We start from the raw sequence: 18,225 nt of genomic DNA, 5'->3' as shown, positions 1-18,225 counted from the left end.
GTTTCACATGGCAAAAATTGTTTTGCTAGCTGGCATAGTCCACAAGCATCGAATCCATGCTGCTGAAGACCCAACTGTGCTGGGTGGGTCACGTCTCCAGAATGGAGGACCATCGCCTTCCCAAGATCGTGTTATATGGCGAGCTCTTCACTGGCCACTGAGACAGAGATGCACCCAAGAAGAGGTACAAGGACTGCTTAAAGAAATCTCTTGGTGTCTGCCACATTGACCATTGCCAGTGGGCTGATCTCGCCTCCAACCGTGCATCTTGGCGCCTCACAGTTCAGTGGGCAGCAACCTCCTTTGAAGAAGACCGCAGATCCCACCTCACTGACAAAAGACAAAGGAGGAAAAACCCAACACCCAACCCCAACCAACCAATTTTCCCTTGCAACCGCTGCAACCGTGCCTGCTTGTCCCGCATCGGACTTGTCAGTCACCAATGAGCCTGCAGAAGACGTGGACATACCCCTCCATAAATCTTCGTCCGCGAAGCCAAGCCAAAGAAAGACAAGATTTTGAAGCTATGCAGGAATTTAAAAGCTTGTTAATTTTTTCTTTGGCTCGAATAAAGTGATAACTGTTTGAACGTTAGATTGACTCTTCCTGTCCATAAAAATTAATGCACAGTTTCCTCATGGGTTTCACTTGGCAGGCACGTCTGCCTCCCTGTCCTGCCAATACAAACTCAAGGAAAGCTATTTCGTCTCGTATCCATTGGGAATGTAAAAGCACAACTTCCTGGGAGGTTAGCTGCTGAGCACCTTGAACTTATTTGGCCATTTTACTGAGGTCATGGCTGATTGGTTAATAAAAATCAATCAGAATTAATTACTGAATTTTGGGAGGGGATACCAGTCCTCTGAGTGATCGCATTGGAAAAGTTCTTGGAGAAGAAAAGGTAGATGGAAATGGGGTGCATAGTGACTAAGGGCTTGAGTTGAGTTTTTTTGCCCACTGAAAAATAATGTAATTGAATTTTTTTTGGCTAAAATTAGGACAAAAAAAAAAGCTATTTTCTTTTAAGGTCAATCTCAAGGAAATGTGCTGGTGAACAATGGTGGTTGGGAGATTTGGGAATAGTGAATTTGAACAGGAAAGTGAAGAGGAGGGAAAAGGTGTCGTTGAACCAGAAAGCACGAGTTGTTTTGCTCTCCAAGATAGAGGTTCACGAGCTCGCTGTATTTAGGATTTGCAGAAGAGTGATTCGAAGTAAATAGTTGATTTTGTTGGAGTTGGAATTTGGAATAATTATCTAAATTTAGATTTGGGTGCAGTAAGGAAATATAGTACCCTCCATAAAGTTTGGGATGAAGACACTTTTTTTCCTTTATTTGCTCCTGTGCTCTACAGTTTTAAATTTGTAATCAAACAGTTGACATGTGATTAAAGTGCTCAATCCAGATTTTATTCAAGGTTATTTGTATATATTTTGGCTTAACCACATAGAAATTATAGTACTTTTTATACATGGTCCCCTCGTTTCAGGGTACCATAATATTTGGGACTAGCAATGGTATGTATATTAAATTGGACGTGTTTAGTACTTTGTTGCATATCCCTTGCATGAACTCTGTGATTCATCGATATCACCAGGTGCTGTGCATCTTCTCTGGTAATGCTCTAACCAGACATAGAGCCTTTTGGCCTATGAGCCTGTGCTGTCCAATTACATCCAATTGACTGACCCAGTACGTTTTGATTGGTGGGAGGAAACTGAAGCCCCTGGGGAAAACCCACGCAGACATGGGGAGAACATACCAGCTCCTTGCAGATGGCATGCGATTTGAACCCTAGTCCCGATCGCTGGTGCTGTAATAGCATTGCGCCTATGGATAGACCAACTGTGCCACCCATAATTGGCACAACTCTGGCAACTATGAACTCCATAGAGGATCAAAAGTTCAAAAGGTAGCCTCGCTCTCTATACCAACATCAATGAAGCGATTAAACATAACTGACTAATACCCTGAAATGGGGGAACTATGTATAAAAAGTGCTGTAATTACTACATGGTCAAAACAAAATGTATTCAAATGACCTTGAATGTGAATGTGAATCTGAAATGTGCACTTTCATTGGATGTGAATTGTTTGATTACAAATTTAAAACTGTGGAATATTGGGGCAAGTAAATGGAAAAAAAAGTGACTTTGTCCCAAACATCATGGAGGGCATCATGTGTAACATGAAAGGGAATCAACTTTTCAAATTTGACTTATAAACTTACAAATTTGCAAATGTTACAATGTGCAATACTAGGAAATAGTAATATTTGCAAAGAAGGAGAACCTGCCCCAAGCTGAGAGAAACTCATCGAGCAGATGAGGGGCAACTGACAGAGAGTAATGGTGGACATACGTTGTTGTGGAGCAGTCATAGTAATGAAGAGCGTAGGGAGCCAAGTGTTGGCTTTGTCGTCATGTCTAAACTTATGGACAGTTTAGCACATCTCCCTGAGGGTATTAATAATGTGCTCATGACTGCACAACCTCCATTAAAGGATAAACAAAACACAATTCTGCTCCAATCTATGCCTATGCTCCCAAGATGACGAATGAGGATGTCTGTGCAGATCTGGACTCTGTGATCTCAATTGTAAGTAGGTCAGAGACATTCATCATTCTTGGAGACTTCAGTGTGACTTGGAACAGAGTGCCAAGTCTGGAAGGGAGCCATTGGTGAACGGAGTTGGAAACAGCAACAGTAATTGCCTGCTGCTACTCACTGTGCAAATGCCTAATCATTATCAACTACATTTCATCAACCAAATTGTCACAAATCTTCTTTGATGTACCATCGCTCTAATCACTGGTATCTAATTGACTCGTCAAGGAAAAAGATCAGCAAGATGTGAAGCTGATTTAAAGCCATGTTTGCTGGACAGATCACAGGATCGTTACTTCTTAAACTCGATCTCCACATACAGAGAACAAAGTCAACATAAACCAGCTGTTAGATGGTTAGAGTGGAGCAAGCGTTTGTGGCAGAGCGTGACAAACTGCTAATCAGACTTCAGTCCAGATGATGGAGAATAGTTAGGGCTATTCAGAGACACCATATATTAAAAAAATCTGCTTCTAGAAATAACCAGGTAATTGTGTCTTAGGTTGAAGAAAAAGACCATCTTCACAGAGCAGACCACAGTAATCCATCTTTTTTATTAAAAAAGTTCTTTTCTAGCATTTGTAGAAATTTAATTAAAAAATGCAGGATCTGTGACTCTGTATAAAGCAAATGAGAACAGAGCTATGCTGATTGCAAAGAGTTTTTTAAAATATAAATTATAGTTTTTAATGCTCTGCTGTGTATGGTCCTCAGTCATCTGGTAGTTAACCTAATTTAACTACAGAGTGACTGACACATCATCAAAAAAGAATAGGCTGAGATTTTGGCCCCAAATCAGGAATTGTTGATGAAACAATGGTGCAACTTCTACAGTCCTGGCAGGTTCAAAGGTTAGTGTCACACTTATCACATGGATATAAGCTCCAAGAGCAGATGCTTTACCAGCAAAAGTTTTCAAAGTTGAGAAATTAACAGAACTACTTTGGGTGTTATGGAACAAGGAAAAGGCACCCCTGGGCTTCAAATACACCCCAATTACACACCTATAGAAACAGGAGGGGAATGGTCCGGTCTGCGAGAATCAGAAAGGAATTTGTTTACTTTCAACTAGTTAGAGACAAAAAACTCACCTTGAAAGAGACCTACATCTGGAAAACCAGTGGGATAATCGGGACCGGATCTGGGCTGGGCTTGAATCCCACGCTGTCTTGTAAGGAGTTTGTACGTTATCCCCGAGTCTGCATGGGTTTTCTCCGGTGGCTCCAGTTTCCTCAAAAATGTACCAGGGTGTAGGCTAATGGGGTGTAATTTGGATGGCACAGACTCGAAGGGCAGAATTGGCCTTTTACAGTGCTGTACGTCTAATTTTAAAATAATCTTTAGAGTTGGACATCTCCAAGAACAAACCAGCAACTTTGTCTACCTCACTGCTGCTTTTGATGTGGTTAGTCTTCAGGCCCTGTATGATCTGACAACTGTATGATGTTCAGAACAATGTTCTCAGACCTATTTATTTTCACCAATGGTGCAAAACAAGACTGTATAGTTTGATGCTCTCTGAAAAGTGCCTCTCCTGGTAGAGGTCTGCAGCTTGCCTCTGAGTTGATAAATGTATTAAAGAGCAGTTGACTTGAATAGAGGGAGTGAATGATATCTGCTATTTGGAGAGACTGTGTCAGGGAACCCTAAACAATCAGAAAGGTATTAAGCAGCAAGGTCTTTTATTCTTTTGTTTTTTTTGTGAAAGAAAGACCAAGTCTACATTTCATTCTGAGTGATGCACATTTGTGGCTTTCTCAAGTACTTTGAAGGACATTGAGTGAACATGCAGAACAGCCTGCAGATGGGTGTCTGGTGCTTTTCACCAAGATCTTGTAGCACCAACTTTTGTGATTTATTTCCTGGCACCATCTCTCAAATCACAATATTTACTTAATTAATTTCAGTTTGATATTATTGTCGATTCTTTCATTTTCATCCAATCAATGAACACTTGTTTTATTATTAAAACATTGTAATGGGTTTTATGTACAATTCTTAATTTGTGTGACTTGTTGGGCCTAGTGCTTTACAAGTTCCCAAAATCAAGGTGTTACAACTATGTTCAATTTCAGTCAAAACTCTCTGTAATTGGATCCTGGCCTTTCTAACGGAAAGATCACAGTCTGCCCCAGTTGGAGCAGAATAATGAAGCTGTTAATTGGATATGATAAGAGGAAAGGTGAGAATGAATTTTGGGTCTGTGAAAGGAAAAGAGAGGGAAAAGGGAAGAGTCAGAGACATAGGGGAAAGGCCACAGGGTAGGGAGTAGGTGGGAGAGGGAGGGGGGTGGGAAGGGTGCTGACAGAAATGAGAGATCGATGATAATCCCATTGATTGGAGGGTGCCTTGACACAAGTTGAGGTGTTTGCGCGTGGATTGATGAACTTGATCAGTTCTGTACCCAAGTATGCCTAGAACATGTTTATGGTCATAACAAAAACAGCACCTCCCAAAAATAGTCGATACAAGTAGTAGCTTCATGCTTGAGTGCAATTAATGCAATCTCAAAATCTGTACCTAACTTGAAACTTGATGGAATAGAAATCTGTAGGATTTGTGCATTCATAGGTTCTATTTACCATTACTGAATTTAGCTGCTCAGTTTCTTTTGATGCCAGTCCAGGGAAGCTGAAGATTCATGCCCAATAAAACCCTTTTCACAAAATTTTAAAAGAGCAGATACAAGCAAGATAGCAAAGAGGCCAAAGGGAAAAAAAAGCTGGTGCCCCCCTCCCATTATGGTACTTTAATCAATACATCATTCCACTGCAATATTTTAAACACAAGATACAATAAGACACAAAATATAAAGACCGGAATTTTTCCCAACTTAACTGGTCAGATCACATTAAGATCCTTACTTCTAAGAATGCATATTAGAACAAATCGACCAACAGAGTGCTTAATTTGTTCTTCGAGACAATGAAACTGTGAAGATCTCCACCAAGTTCTATAAAATCAATTCATTTACACATTTGGCTTCATGATTATGGGGGAGAAAAAGCAATACATTCTCAACAAAACCTGATGTTTGAGAAAATATTCTCTGACAGCCATCATTCTGTTCAAGCTGACTCACTGAGATTATCACACTTGACACAAGTTAACAGAGCAATAATATTCTCACTATTGGCAATTGTGATATTATTGTAATACTGTCAGGCAGCAATTTGTTCCATAATGCACTACATTTGTCAAAAGACCTTCGGTGAACTTACTTCTGATGAGGTCACCAGTGGTGTCATTGATCAGGTTTGATGGGTGTGGTGTATCCAGATGAATGGCCCAGTTACCTGATGGTGATAAAGCCTCCTGCCGTGAAACTTTTCTCTCTTCCTCACGTTCATTTGCATCTGAAACCCAGAGACAATTATTTAACATTGTAAATTTAAAGGATTCTCTTTTTAGAAATATTCCCAACATTCTGGCGATTGAAGAAACAAAAAAAAATTCCCAAATGAACAAATCAGAACATTACTGTTTGCATTGCTTTTCCATGAAACAGAATTCACTGCAGATAAAATAGCATATCAATACCACACCAGAAGCTATTGGGCAGACTTAAAGTAGCATCCGACCAGTGACAATTGATATAAATGCTGAACACTTGTACAGAAAATGATGAGGAATAAATTGAAGGATTCATAAAATGGAAGCATCTAAAATAACTAATATAATTTCAGAATACTTCAGCCTGACCAAACACTGCATTGAATTGTTTCTGGTTACTTGTACGAGATGTATTAATAAGCTTTTTTTTAAATCCCTCACATACCAGCCAGAAAATTCAACCATTACTACAGCATTTAGCGCAAAAATATGAAGTCTCTTAAGTTCTACAGTTTTGTTAAATGCCCACCAAATACCTAATAGGGCACTCAGAATTAGAGCCAAGATCCACTGAAGAAAACAGCTTAAATGTGGGAGGTAAGGAGTCTGCTATTAGCCTCTTTCACACTGCCGATTCCATGTGGGTTAACCAGCTAATTTAGTGTGTCCATTCTCTGTAATCCTGCAGTGTAAAACATCCCAATTTGGCAGGGCGAGTTAAATTCAACCGGTGGGTGCAAGTGTCAAGAGCCCGGCCACGTTAACTCACTAATCGCCTTCTGGCATTGTGAAAGCACAACCTGCTCTCGCATTATCACCACTGGAGGCAGGACCACTCCCCCCCCCAATTTAAAATGCCAGGTTGCCGATTAACCAGGTTAAATCATGGTGCAGAAGGAAAGGCTCCCAAGTGCAGCCTGCCTGGTAAGTTTTCCCACTTCCTAAGAGGGTTGGCGGTATGAAAGAGGTTAGACCAAGTAAGTGATGAGTAGAATATATACAGGAGACAATACTACCTATTTTTAAAAAAACAACAAAGCTATTTGGATTCAAAAGCTTAAATGTAACTCAGAAAAATCTACACACATTTAATGTTAAAAAGCATGCCGTGAAAGCACAGAGCCCAAGTAGAAATACCAATGAAAGGCAACATTTAAATGCAAACAAAGAGTACTCTATATCTAAGAACAAGGCTCCATGAAACATGTTGGAGTAGACAAATCTGAAACAAAAATAAATCCCAAGTTTCAGCAAACTCAACATAACTGATCACAGCAGGATAACAATTCAAGACAAAAAAGCAAGCATCAATTTACAAGCAAAAAACAGTGCAGTACAAATATGGTCCAATTTAATATATCCAGTTCCACTGGAGAACAGCAAGCAACAATTAATTTCTAGTACGGTATCAGGCCCTTCTGGCCCACACACCTGTGCTGCCCCAAATACCTCAATTGACCTACTTTCTGTCATCCAATTTGACGGGTGGGAGGTAACCAGAACAGACATGGGGAGAAACCTGGAGCGAACTTAGAGTGAATGAAAATCGAACTGGAGATGCTATAAAAGCAACATTGCTGGAAATACTCAGCAGGTCAGGCAGCATATATTGAAAGGGAAACCTAATGAAAGGTCTTCAGTCTGACACAGATTCTAAGTGAGAATTAGTGGTCATTCTGCCATGCTCACTGGAAAAAGGAATCTCAGGGTTGTATGTGATGTCATTCATGTACTCTGAGAATAAATCTGAAATGTGAAATAAACTCTCCACAAGTGATGCCTTCCTTAACTTTGGTTTCCTTCTCCTTGAGTTGACTGAGCTCTAAAGCAAAGCTCCCCATTCTCATGCCCTCTCCTCCTGGAGCGATGGAGGATGGAGGATGGAATTGTCCTGGTCCTCCACCAGCTCATTGTTTCACCAGCTAAACATTTTTCCCTGTTGGTATCAGCATTGGGCCATTTCTGCATTTAGTCAACCATCCATGATGTTGGTTCAAATATTCCCCCTCTATTCGCACAACCTCACCAGCTGCGCACCTTCTGCAGCTTGCACAATCACTCCCTCATCTGTATTCTCACCTTCTAAATGCTCACACCCGACTAAAGATATTGTTGTCACCTGAAGGACTCAACATTAAATTCTCCACCTTCAGATAACTTGCTCCTTCTTCATGTATCATTATGCTTGCCATGCCTCTCATTTAAAAAAAATTGTATATTCTGACCTGCTCAGCACAAGGCAGTAGGCCAGGCTACCCATTACACAGACTTCACAACAGGAACATCATGTTAGACAAAGGAGCTTAGCTGTTCATTCAATAGCTGCTGTATATCATTCCACCATATCATTCCTTTGACCCACCTCTTGCTCTCGCCCACCTTCATTCCCAATCTTTACAAAATTAAATTTAGACATTCAGGCATGTGGATGGGCCATTTCAGCCCACCTGTCCATGTCCTGCAATTTACACCCAATTAACCCACACCCCCGCTACGTTTCAAATGGTGGGAGGAAACCAGAGCCCCCCAGGAAAACCCACACAGACACGGGGAGAACATACAAACTCCTGACAGATAGCGTGGGATTTGAAGCCAGGTCCTGATTGCTGGCACTGTAATGAGATTACACTAACCACTACGCCAAACATGATGCATTCCACTTGAATTAGCTTTGTATACTCTCCCAGTTCTGATAAAGGGTCTTCACCTTGAAATAATTTCTCTTTCCAGAGATGCTGCTGGGCTGGCTAAGTTCTTCCAGCATTTCTGCTTTTATTTTATAATTCCATCATCTGCTATTTCATTTGTTTTTCCAAAGATATCCTTCTTGTCCAACAGATCCTCCCTCCACACACCCACCCAACTTTTTAAAGGGGAATTAATTAAACATTTATAGCATGTATACATGCTACATTCCAATTGTAATCACTTCCCATTGATTAAAAAAGGACTGTATTTATCAGCATTTATTGCAACTGTTTGTGGCTAGAATCTCATTGAAAGTTGCTATTTTACTTTAAATGCAAACTACATCGAAAAGTTCATTCGTAAACTAAAATCTCAACTTTATATCCCTGCTCTTATCAGGATGTATTTAATGCACTATCCTCAAATGGAATTATTGTTACTGATTAATCTCATATGTTGTAACAATGCAATACTAAAAATGTCCAATCACATCATATCTATTCATTAAATAGCTACCGAGCACCAAGCTCAAATAATTGCCAAAATGTAATTGACACAAAGTTTCCAATTCCATACATTCAAACTGCAGGTTTTACATGAAATCAGTTGTACTTAAATGTATTTTGTTTGTTTGCTACCATTGAAAAGATACTGATGGAACCAAACTTTGCTCCAAACAAATTATTGGGGACTTGAGTAAAATAAAACAGCCTTTTCAATGTTAATCAATTTCAGAGACTTAACTGATTTGATGAATTTAAAATTTAATTAAAACACTTTTCAAAAAAATCCAAATTCTTAAACTTTACCCCTCAAAATTGTGGTGAAAGTAAATTCGTATCCTTAGCAGTGTTTCAAACTTAAAGATTAGATTTCAAAAGAAATGCAAATTTAGCAATGTCAGGCAGTTATTTTCTTGGACAAATTTGCAATAAGATTTTGGTAGAGAAGTGTACCAAATTCTTAAACACATGGTTTTCCTTATTTCCATTATCAGTAATAATTTTTTTTTTTGAGTGTATAGCCAAACTAGGATAAACTTAATGGCCCATCTGGCAAAATCTTGATTAAACTCAGTGTACAAAAGTTGATTACTTCTCCCAGAACTCAACAGATTTTTCAAGCATTCCTCTATTAATCCACTGATTAGGTTAGGTTAGTAATTCAAGACCTCAGCTAAATTTTTGCAACCGCCCAACAACACTGCTTTGTCCGAGACCCTCCATTTCTACGAGATCTACATACATCATCCTATTTGTTCCTTCTTCTGCAAGCAAGTCGCATGTGAAATTGCACTAATTCTTTGCCAGATATTTTTGATTCAGCAGGCTTCATGTTGCTTAAAACTTTGCCCTGGAATAAAAATCCTGATGATGGATATGCTTATCAGTCTTATTTTTAAACAATGCTGTTCATTATTCGTTTTAATGGTGTTAACCAATCCATAAGTGGCACAGAGATTTGACTGTTCTTGCTGCATTTTAGAAATTGTGAACCAAATATACAAAAATAAATTTAAACAGCACACATTGCAATCTCATTCAACAAGTTGATCCTGTACAAATGGTATGAAGATTTATGGAACTTGTTTTTAAAACTTAAAATCAATAGAAGAACATCTTAACTTTTGTCGCAAACAACAATCCTTATTTTTACCAGGATTCTTGGAAGGCTTATTAATTCAGGGGATGCTTGATCACGCTCATTCTTGCCTCTGGAATTTAGTTCTTTTCTCCATGTTTGCCTGAAGGCTGAGCTCTAAAGCTACTTAATAGAACTCCAAAATTATCATCAATGCCAACTTTGTGGTGAAGAAGTTCTACTGATAAACATTGCTGATCACACTTTTCATTTTGTCACTGAGCTTAAGGTGACCAGAAGATACCAAGTTGACTTGACTCATCAAAACCCAATTGAGGAATTCGGTACAATGCAAATTGCAGAAGCACCTTTGCTAACTTTGGAAATTGGTTGCTAGTAAATCTGTGGAAATGCTGGAACGGTTCTGAACTATGGGGATTTTTAAAGACCCTCAACTCTTATCCAGATAAATTCCAAAATAAGAACAAAAATAAATTTGTAAAATTTGGGATATTCAATTTTGTTGTGAGATTGACAAAGATTGTAAATGGGCAATATTTTCTTTCCAATAAAGTACTGATAACTCTGGACAACATTTACCACCCCCCAAAAAAAAGTTTGTTTCCTGACAAAATAAAAAAGGGGGGAATTATGATAGACAATTTCAAGATGGACACAAAGCTAATTTCAGATTTGCTGTATCACACAGGAAGTTGGAGAAACTTTAAATTTACTTTGATTGAATTCAGCAAGTTAAATTGCAGATAGTGTTAGTTCAACTGTCCTAAAAATGTTTTACCACTGATTTTTGTTTGTACTCAGCATCTGATGCCTTTTGTGTCAGCGTCCAACAACAGTCGGCCAGCGTCCAACAACAGTCGGCCAGCGTCCAACAACAGTCGGCCAGCGTCCAACAACAGTCGGCCAGCGTCCAACAACAGTCGGCCAGCGTCCAACAACAGTCGGCCAGCGTCCAACAACAGTCGGCCAGCGTCCAACAACAGTCGGCCAGCGTCCAACAACAGTCGGCCAGCGTCCAACAACAGTCGGCCAGCGTCCAACAACAGTCGGCCAGCGTCCAACAACAGTCGGCCAGCGTCCAACAACAGTCGGCCAGCGTCCAACAACAGTCGGCCAGCGTCCAACAACAGTCGGCCAGCGTCCAACAACAGTCGGCCAGCGTCCAACAACAGTCGGCCAGCGTCCAACAACAGTCGGCCAGCGTCCAACAACAGTCGGCCAGCGTCCAACAACAGTCGGCCAGCGTCCAACAACAGTCGGCCAGCGTCCAACAACAGTCGGCCAGCGTCCAACAACAGTCGGCCAGCGTCCAACAACAGTCGGCCAGCGTCCAACAACAGTCGGCCAGCGTCCAACAACAGTCGGCCAGCGTCCAACAACAGTCGGCCAGCGTCCAACAACAGTCGGCCAGCGTCCAACAACAGTCGGCCAGCGTCCAACAACAGTCGGCCAGCGTCCAACAACAGTCGGCCAGCGTCCAACAACAGTCGGCCAGCGTCCAACAACAGTCGGCCAGCGTCCAACAACAGTCGGCCAGCGTCCAACAACAGTCGGCCAGCGTCCAACAACAGTCGGCCAGCGTCCAACAACAGTCGGCCAGCGTCCAACAACAGTCGGCCAGCGTCCAACAACAGTCGGCCAGCGTCCAACAACAGTCGGCCAGCGTCCAACAACAGTCGGCCAGCGTCCAACAACAGTCGGCCAGCGTCCAACAACAGTCGGCCAGCGTCCAACAACAGTCGGCCAGCGTCCAACAACAGTCGGCCAGCGTCCAACAACAGTCGGCCAGCGTCCAACAACAGTCGGCCAGCGTCCAACAACAGTCGGCCAGCGTCCAACAACAGTCGGCCAGCGTCCAACAACAGTCGGCCAGCGTCCAACAACAGTCGGCCAGCGTCCAACAACAGTCGGCCAGCGTCCAACAACAGTCGGCCAGCGTCCAACAACAGTCGGCCAGCGTCCAACAACAGTCGGCCAGCGTCCAACAACAGTCGGCCAGCGTCCAACAACAGTCGGCCAGCGTCCAACAACAGTCGGCCAGCGTCCAACAACAGTCGGCCAGCGTCCAACAACAGTCGGCCAGCGTCCAACAACAGTCGGCCAGCGTCCAACAACAGTCGGCCAGCGTCCAACAACAGTCGGCCAGCGTCCAACAACAGTCGGCCAGCGTCCAACAACAGTCGGCCAGCGTCCAACAACAGTCGGCCAGCGTCCAACAACAGTCGGCCAGCGTCCAACAACAGTCGGCCAGCACTGATGGATTCCAGTTGCCCTGATACCACTTTTCCATGGTTGCAATGTCCTGGTGAAATTTTCACTGGGTCCGCCATTGAATGCACCAAGATCGGCAGGGAAGAAGTCCAAGTGTGAATGCAGAAAATGAATATTCAATGACATCTTGCACTTCATGGTTTTGTATGCTCGAAGCAGACTTAAAAAATGTTAGGAAATCACAGAAATAAATTTTATATGAAGAAACAGTACACGATGGGAAATTTTAAGGTGATTTTTTTTTGCAATCAGTAGCCGAAAATCCATAAAATACACCCAAAAAATGTACAGGGGGAAAAATTGCTTATTTTGTCAATTTATTGTGTCGTATCATTACACAAACCAATAATCGTCATGCTCTTGAAAGAAGAAAAATTGGTTGATTGGTCACAGAAAAACCAAATTAGGTAAATTTAAGCGCTACACTTCTGAAGGCAAAGATCCAAAATATGACCACATTGTACAAGGCACTATATAATAGAATAAATTTGTCCTCTGCAATCTCCCACCATTATGGAAGACGAGGATCCTCCACGAAGCAAATTGTGGAGAGAACGAGAGAGTGTGATGACTAGCAATGTAAAGTTAGAGGTACTGCCTACCTGGAAGGAAGATGCTCAGCAGCTGTTTAGAAAGGTTGGAGCAGTTTGTTGTCATAGCAATATTATATTGCATTCATAGCAATTCCAGTTACTATCGCATATTGATTTTCTGATCTTGGCTTCAACTACAGGCCATCATTCATTGCTCATATCTAAATTTCACTTTCAATCAGTTGAGCTCTTTCTGGGGCAGAAAATTCCTAAATTTATATTCTGAGACAATTAAACACCATCAATACATTTCCAAGTCAGGATGGTATACAACTTGGAAGAAAATCTTTTGGGGCATTTTTTACCCTTGTTATTCTTGGGGGCAATGGTTGTGGATCTGGGAAGTGTTGCCAGAGTAGTCAGGGTGAATAAATGCACTCTGTTTTGTGGATGATACATGACAGAGCCCATCTGGTACCAGGTAATGTTGTGCTAAGCTAGTGGCGATGAAATTTGGGGTTGTGGGTGAAAGGCATTGTCCTGAAGGGTAACAGGTTCCTTCAGAGTTTTTGGTGCTGCATTCATCCAGGCAGCAGAAACCTTTTTCATCTCATTCCTGATTTGTGCCTTGCTGTCAAGAGGCAAATCACTCACCAAGGGACACACAGCCTCTGATCTGCTCTTGTTGGTGATATTCATGTAGCTGGTCCAGTTAAGATATTGACAATAAGGGCTTCTGTGATAGTGATGTCATTTAATGTCAAGAGGATGTAACTGGGTTTACTCTTATTAGAAGAGAGCATTGCCTTCAACTTTTGTGTTGGTGTTTGCCCAAATATTGTCTCGGTATTGCTGCATGCGAACATACAGTAGGCTCTTTCATTTGTTGGTGGAAATGAACATGGTTAATAATCAGAAAATATCTTTTAACTTGTCTCCAGATTTAATCACAGCTTAAACTCAAATATGCAAAAAGCTAATATCGAGAACAGAGATGAGATTGACTGTCTTTGACATCAAGACAAAATTTGAGTAGATGTGGCATCAAGGAACTCCATTAAAAACTTGTTAGGAGACATCGCAAAGAAAACATTTCGTGTTTGAAGACATATCTTGCACCTTTTAAGGCCCCAGGATGAAGCCCCTCAGAAACCATGGATTTATCAAAGGCCAGAGATATAATCTGCATGGGAAAAAGAATGTGGAAAGTGCTCCCTCAAATTCCCATAATCTTTCAGTTGATATCAACAAGGATATCTCCCACCAACTAAGGTGGAGCACTAGATGTGTGGCAGATTCTTGGATTAATTTGTTTGTCCAGTTTGGAAAAAGGGGTGGGGAAGGGGGCTGGTTTGGGATTTATGAAGGGGACTGAATGGAAGATCATTGATCATTCTGCTACAAAATGAAAAATCCATCACATGTTTACATTTTCTTTCCTTGGAGAAGGTGGTGGATGGGTGGGGGTGGAAATCAATACAATTCATGAGCACCATTTTTAACATCCTCCCTAGCTATGTTTTTTTTAAAAAATAGGAAGTAGAAAATCCAAAAGGGAATGAGTTAATAAATGAAATAGTTGAAGTATTTATATATTCTTTATATAAACAAGTTGCAGATGTAATGATTGAATTAAAAAAAAAACACTATCACTATTTATTGCAACTGCATGTACCCAACTAATTAAATACTGTTTACTTCAAATGAGAAAAATAAACTTAATTCTATCTTACATTTCACTCAAATTGGTCTCAATTTGATTTTGGCATTGTTCCTACATATTAATTTAAGGTTTCATGAATAAACAGAATGGACATAAAAGATGCCTGTTCAATAAACAGCTGCTTAACAGGGAGCGCAAATAATTGGTAAAACCTGACTTTGGCACACCCAATCATCCATTTCATGCATTCAAACTGCATTCCTTAAAAACAGTTGTTTAAAGTTTAATTTGCGTGTTTACCATTGCTACCTTTGGCCACATGCTCATTAATCGAGAGAGAAAAAAAACACCAGAAAAAATTTATTGCAGATCAAGAATAATCAACTATAAGAATGACTTGATCAATTTAAAACTTAATCACAGAACTTTAACAAAATCTGGCATACATTGGAATCCTTAAAAAAAACAAAGAATATTCTTTTCAATTAATTTTTCTGAAAATCCTCAAACACAAATATTGTGATTCAAGGCATCATTCCACCCCCCCCCCCCCCCCACAATACATGTTGTTTTTCAAGTCCAAAGTAACTATGAAATGCACCAAGGCAATGCTATACACCCCAAACATCAAGGCTATTTGTTAGATTATCCAATCCAAACATGTACCTTTATGATATTCCAAAAGCTTGCGTTAGAAGCAAACTGTGTAAAATAAAACCAAGTTTTAAAAAAAAATCAGTGCTGCTTTAAAGAAAGACTCCAGATGTTGTCTGGTTGATTGTCCTATTTATCCACAGGCTTTCCAACAGGGCAAAGTTTTCCGGATTAATCATATATATATAAAGATACTTTCCCCATTAATTCTTATTTTACTTGGACTAACACTTTGCAGCAAACGTTCGCCCTTTATTTAAAAAAAAAAGTTTGGTCCAGACCCTGCGCACAAAGGCTGTCAACAGACCAGAGCGGTTCTTCCCCTCTCCCACCACCCTCTTACCATCAGTGTGGAGCAAGAGGCTGCGTTCTGTGCTGGCGACGCCCTTTGGCCCTTCCGGCCCTGCGAGCTCCTTCACTTGGGACATCAGCTGGGCAACTCACTCAGGCACAGGACCCAGAATCAGAACCGGCCGCTCTGAACACACAGGGAGAGAGAGAGAGAGAAAAAAAGTCCAGGAAACCAGCCACGACCACTTTTAAGAATGAAGCGGGGGGGGGGGGGGGGGTGGTGGGGGTGGGGGAGACTTACCCTTGTATAAACATATGAATGCAGTTCCACTGTGAGCCATCACATGAACCACGTCAACAGTTTGTTTCGAACCCGAGCAGAAACTCTGGATTTAATACAGTTAGAGGCAAAAACGAGCGCGCTGAGGGTTAGGCTGAGCCCCTCGTTTTTTTTCCTTGGGACCTGCAAACCATCTCAGCCCCTTGTATTTTCTCCCCCCCTGAAGGGGATCTTTATTGCATTCATTTTTTTAAAAAGTTACAAAGTCTCCGAGCTTTGGTTACTGCTGCAGCCCCAGTGATCAGAGCAGCCCGGCCAAGGAAGGCACGCAGCTCCACTCTACCACTTCCAAATCACTTCTCCCACTTTCTCCCCCAGTCTACAGTTGTCATCATTTCCGGATGCCACTGCTATGAGCCATTGGGAGAACTGAGCGCACGCAGGGTCCACAGGTCCACTGCGATGAGCCAGAGGGGGAACTGAGCGCACGCCGGGTCCACTGCTATAGCGATAGGGAGAACAGGTCCTCTGGATGAGCCAGAGGGAGAACTGAGCGCACGCCGGGTCCACAGGTCCCCTGCGATGAGCCAGAGGGAGAACTGAGCGCACGTCGGGTCCACAGGTCCCCTGCGATGAGCCAGAGGGAGGACTGAGCGCACGTCGGGTCCACTGCTATAGCTATAGGGAGAACAGGTCCACTGGATGAGCCAGAGGGAGAACTGAGCGCACGTCGGGTCCACAGGTCCCCTGGGATGAGCCAGAGGGAGGACTGAGCGCACGTCGGGTCCACAGGTCCCCTGCGATGAGCCAGAGGGAGGACTGAGCGCACGTCGGGTCCAAAGGTCCCCTGCGATGAGCCAGAGGGAGAACTGAGCGCACGTCGGGTCCACAGGCCCCCTGCGATGAGCCAGAGGGAGAACTGAGCACACGTCGGGTCCACAGGCCCCCTGCGATGAGCCATAGGGAGAACTGAGCGCACGTCGGGTCCACAGATCCGCTGTCTGCCTGCAACTGAAAGTCAATATTGCAATTTACTTAATCCGGTTTAAGATCAGTTCAATTATATTCTTCTTTAGGTAGAGCAATGCAGTAAAATATATTTCAGATAAAGTCGGTGCACACGCTCATTAACAGTGACATACTGCGAAACAGCGGGTTCTTTTTTGTTGTTGTTGCATTGAAAGTTCTGGATATGAAATGTGACCGTCGTCAGTTCGCACCCACCACCTATACACTTGCAAACAGTCTGCTTTTTGAACTTTCACTCAGTTGTTGGTCACCTGCTTTCCAGTAAGGCCATGACATCTCGTCTTGAGTATTGCAATCTGTAAAAAGAATAGACTAGTTTGAGCTCGAAAGTTTCTTCCCCACAGGTCACAGAGGTGTAAAAGATCCACATGTCTACATGTGATTACTCTACGGTTTGTTTTAGTGTGCACTGTGGTCCAGAGCATCGGTATGTATATGTACATGCATATTAAAGTTGATAAAAAAAACTTGAACAGTATTCTTGATTTTTGAGATACCCTCATCTCTTTTTTTCCCCCATGATTGGCTTCTTCATAGGAGGAAGACCACTTTTGATGTAGGCACACCAAACAGGACAATCCAAGCCTGTTGTTCCACAGGCATGCACAGTGGAAACACATTGGTGATGTCTAAGAATCTTTAAATCTCCTTTTCTGTCCACCACGTGATCGCTTGCCTTTAGTCAGTTCTCCATAAAGAGGTTGCTTTGGTATTCTTTCATCAGACATTCTTCTATCCATCTGATCTGTTTCCCCCCCCCCACCCCCCACCCCCCCCCCACCCCCACCCCCCCCCCCACCCCCACCCCCCCCCCCCCACCCCCACCTCCCCCACCAAAGTTTATAGGTGCAGGTTGATTTGTCTGGGACAGAATCTCTGCCACTTGATATGAGGCAGATAGATCGTGGTTAAGCTGTCTGGCATGACTGCTGTTTACAGTCCAGAAAGGTGGTTGTAACAACTGCTTGATGTGTGGCATCAGCTTGGCCTTTCAACTGATTCCTCTTCATTCCCATACTTCTCAGTCTTCCAAATGCAAAGGTGACTTGTGCTATCTTATTGTCTGTGCCATCATCAATGTTGACCGAAAGATCCATACTGCACAAAACAGACCCTTCAGCCCAACTCATTCTGTGCTGACCAAGTTGGCATTTTGGCTTACTCCCATTTGCTTGCATTAGGTCCGTATCCTAATTAATTCCGATTTATATATTTGTCCAAATATCTTTTGAAAGTCGTGCTCATTTCTACAGTTTCCTTTGTTAGCTCATTGCA

The 18,225-nt window shown here is 42.1% G+C and overlaps 1 protein-coding gene across 7 annotated transcripts in view; it reads right to left on the bottom strand.

Annotated features, from left to right (window-relative positions):
- The window catches only part of mdfic (MyoD family inhibitor domain containing), an 89,080-nt gene that overhangs the window by 38,912 nt on the left and 31,943 nt on the right, over window positions 1-18,225 (bottom strand). For 4 of the 7 annotated variants that reach the window (XM_069903852.1, XM_069903851.1, XM_069903858.1 and 1 more), the window contains exon 2: window positions 5,828-5,962. In XM_069903852.1, the coding sequence (XP_069759953.1) occupies window positions 5,828-5,962 (135 nt within the window). Of the gene's footprint in view, window positions 1-5,827; window positions 5,963-13,102; window positions 13,258-15,693; window positions 15,829-15,942; window positions 16,718-18,225 lie in introns of those variants that run through there. The other 3 variants (XM_069903854.1, XM_069903855.1, XM_069903856.1) reach the window with 3 other exon arrangements.

The sequence above is a fragment of the Narcine bancroftii genome, chromosome 11 (assembly GCF_036971445.1).
Source record: "Narcine bancroftii isolate sNarBan1 chromosome 11, sNarBan1.hap1, whole genome shotgun sequence".
NCBI classification, from domain to species: Eukaryota; Metazoa; Chordata; class Chondrichthyes; order Torpediniformes; family Narcinidae; genus Narcine; species Narcine bancroftii.
The sequence above is the reverse complement of the archived record's forward strand: the minus strand, read 5'-3'. Positions and strand labels throughout refer to the sequence as shown.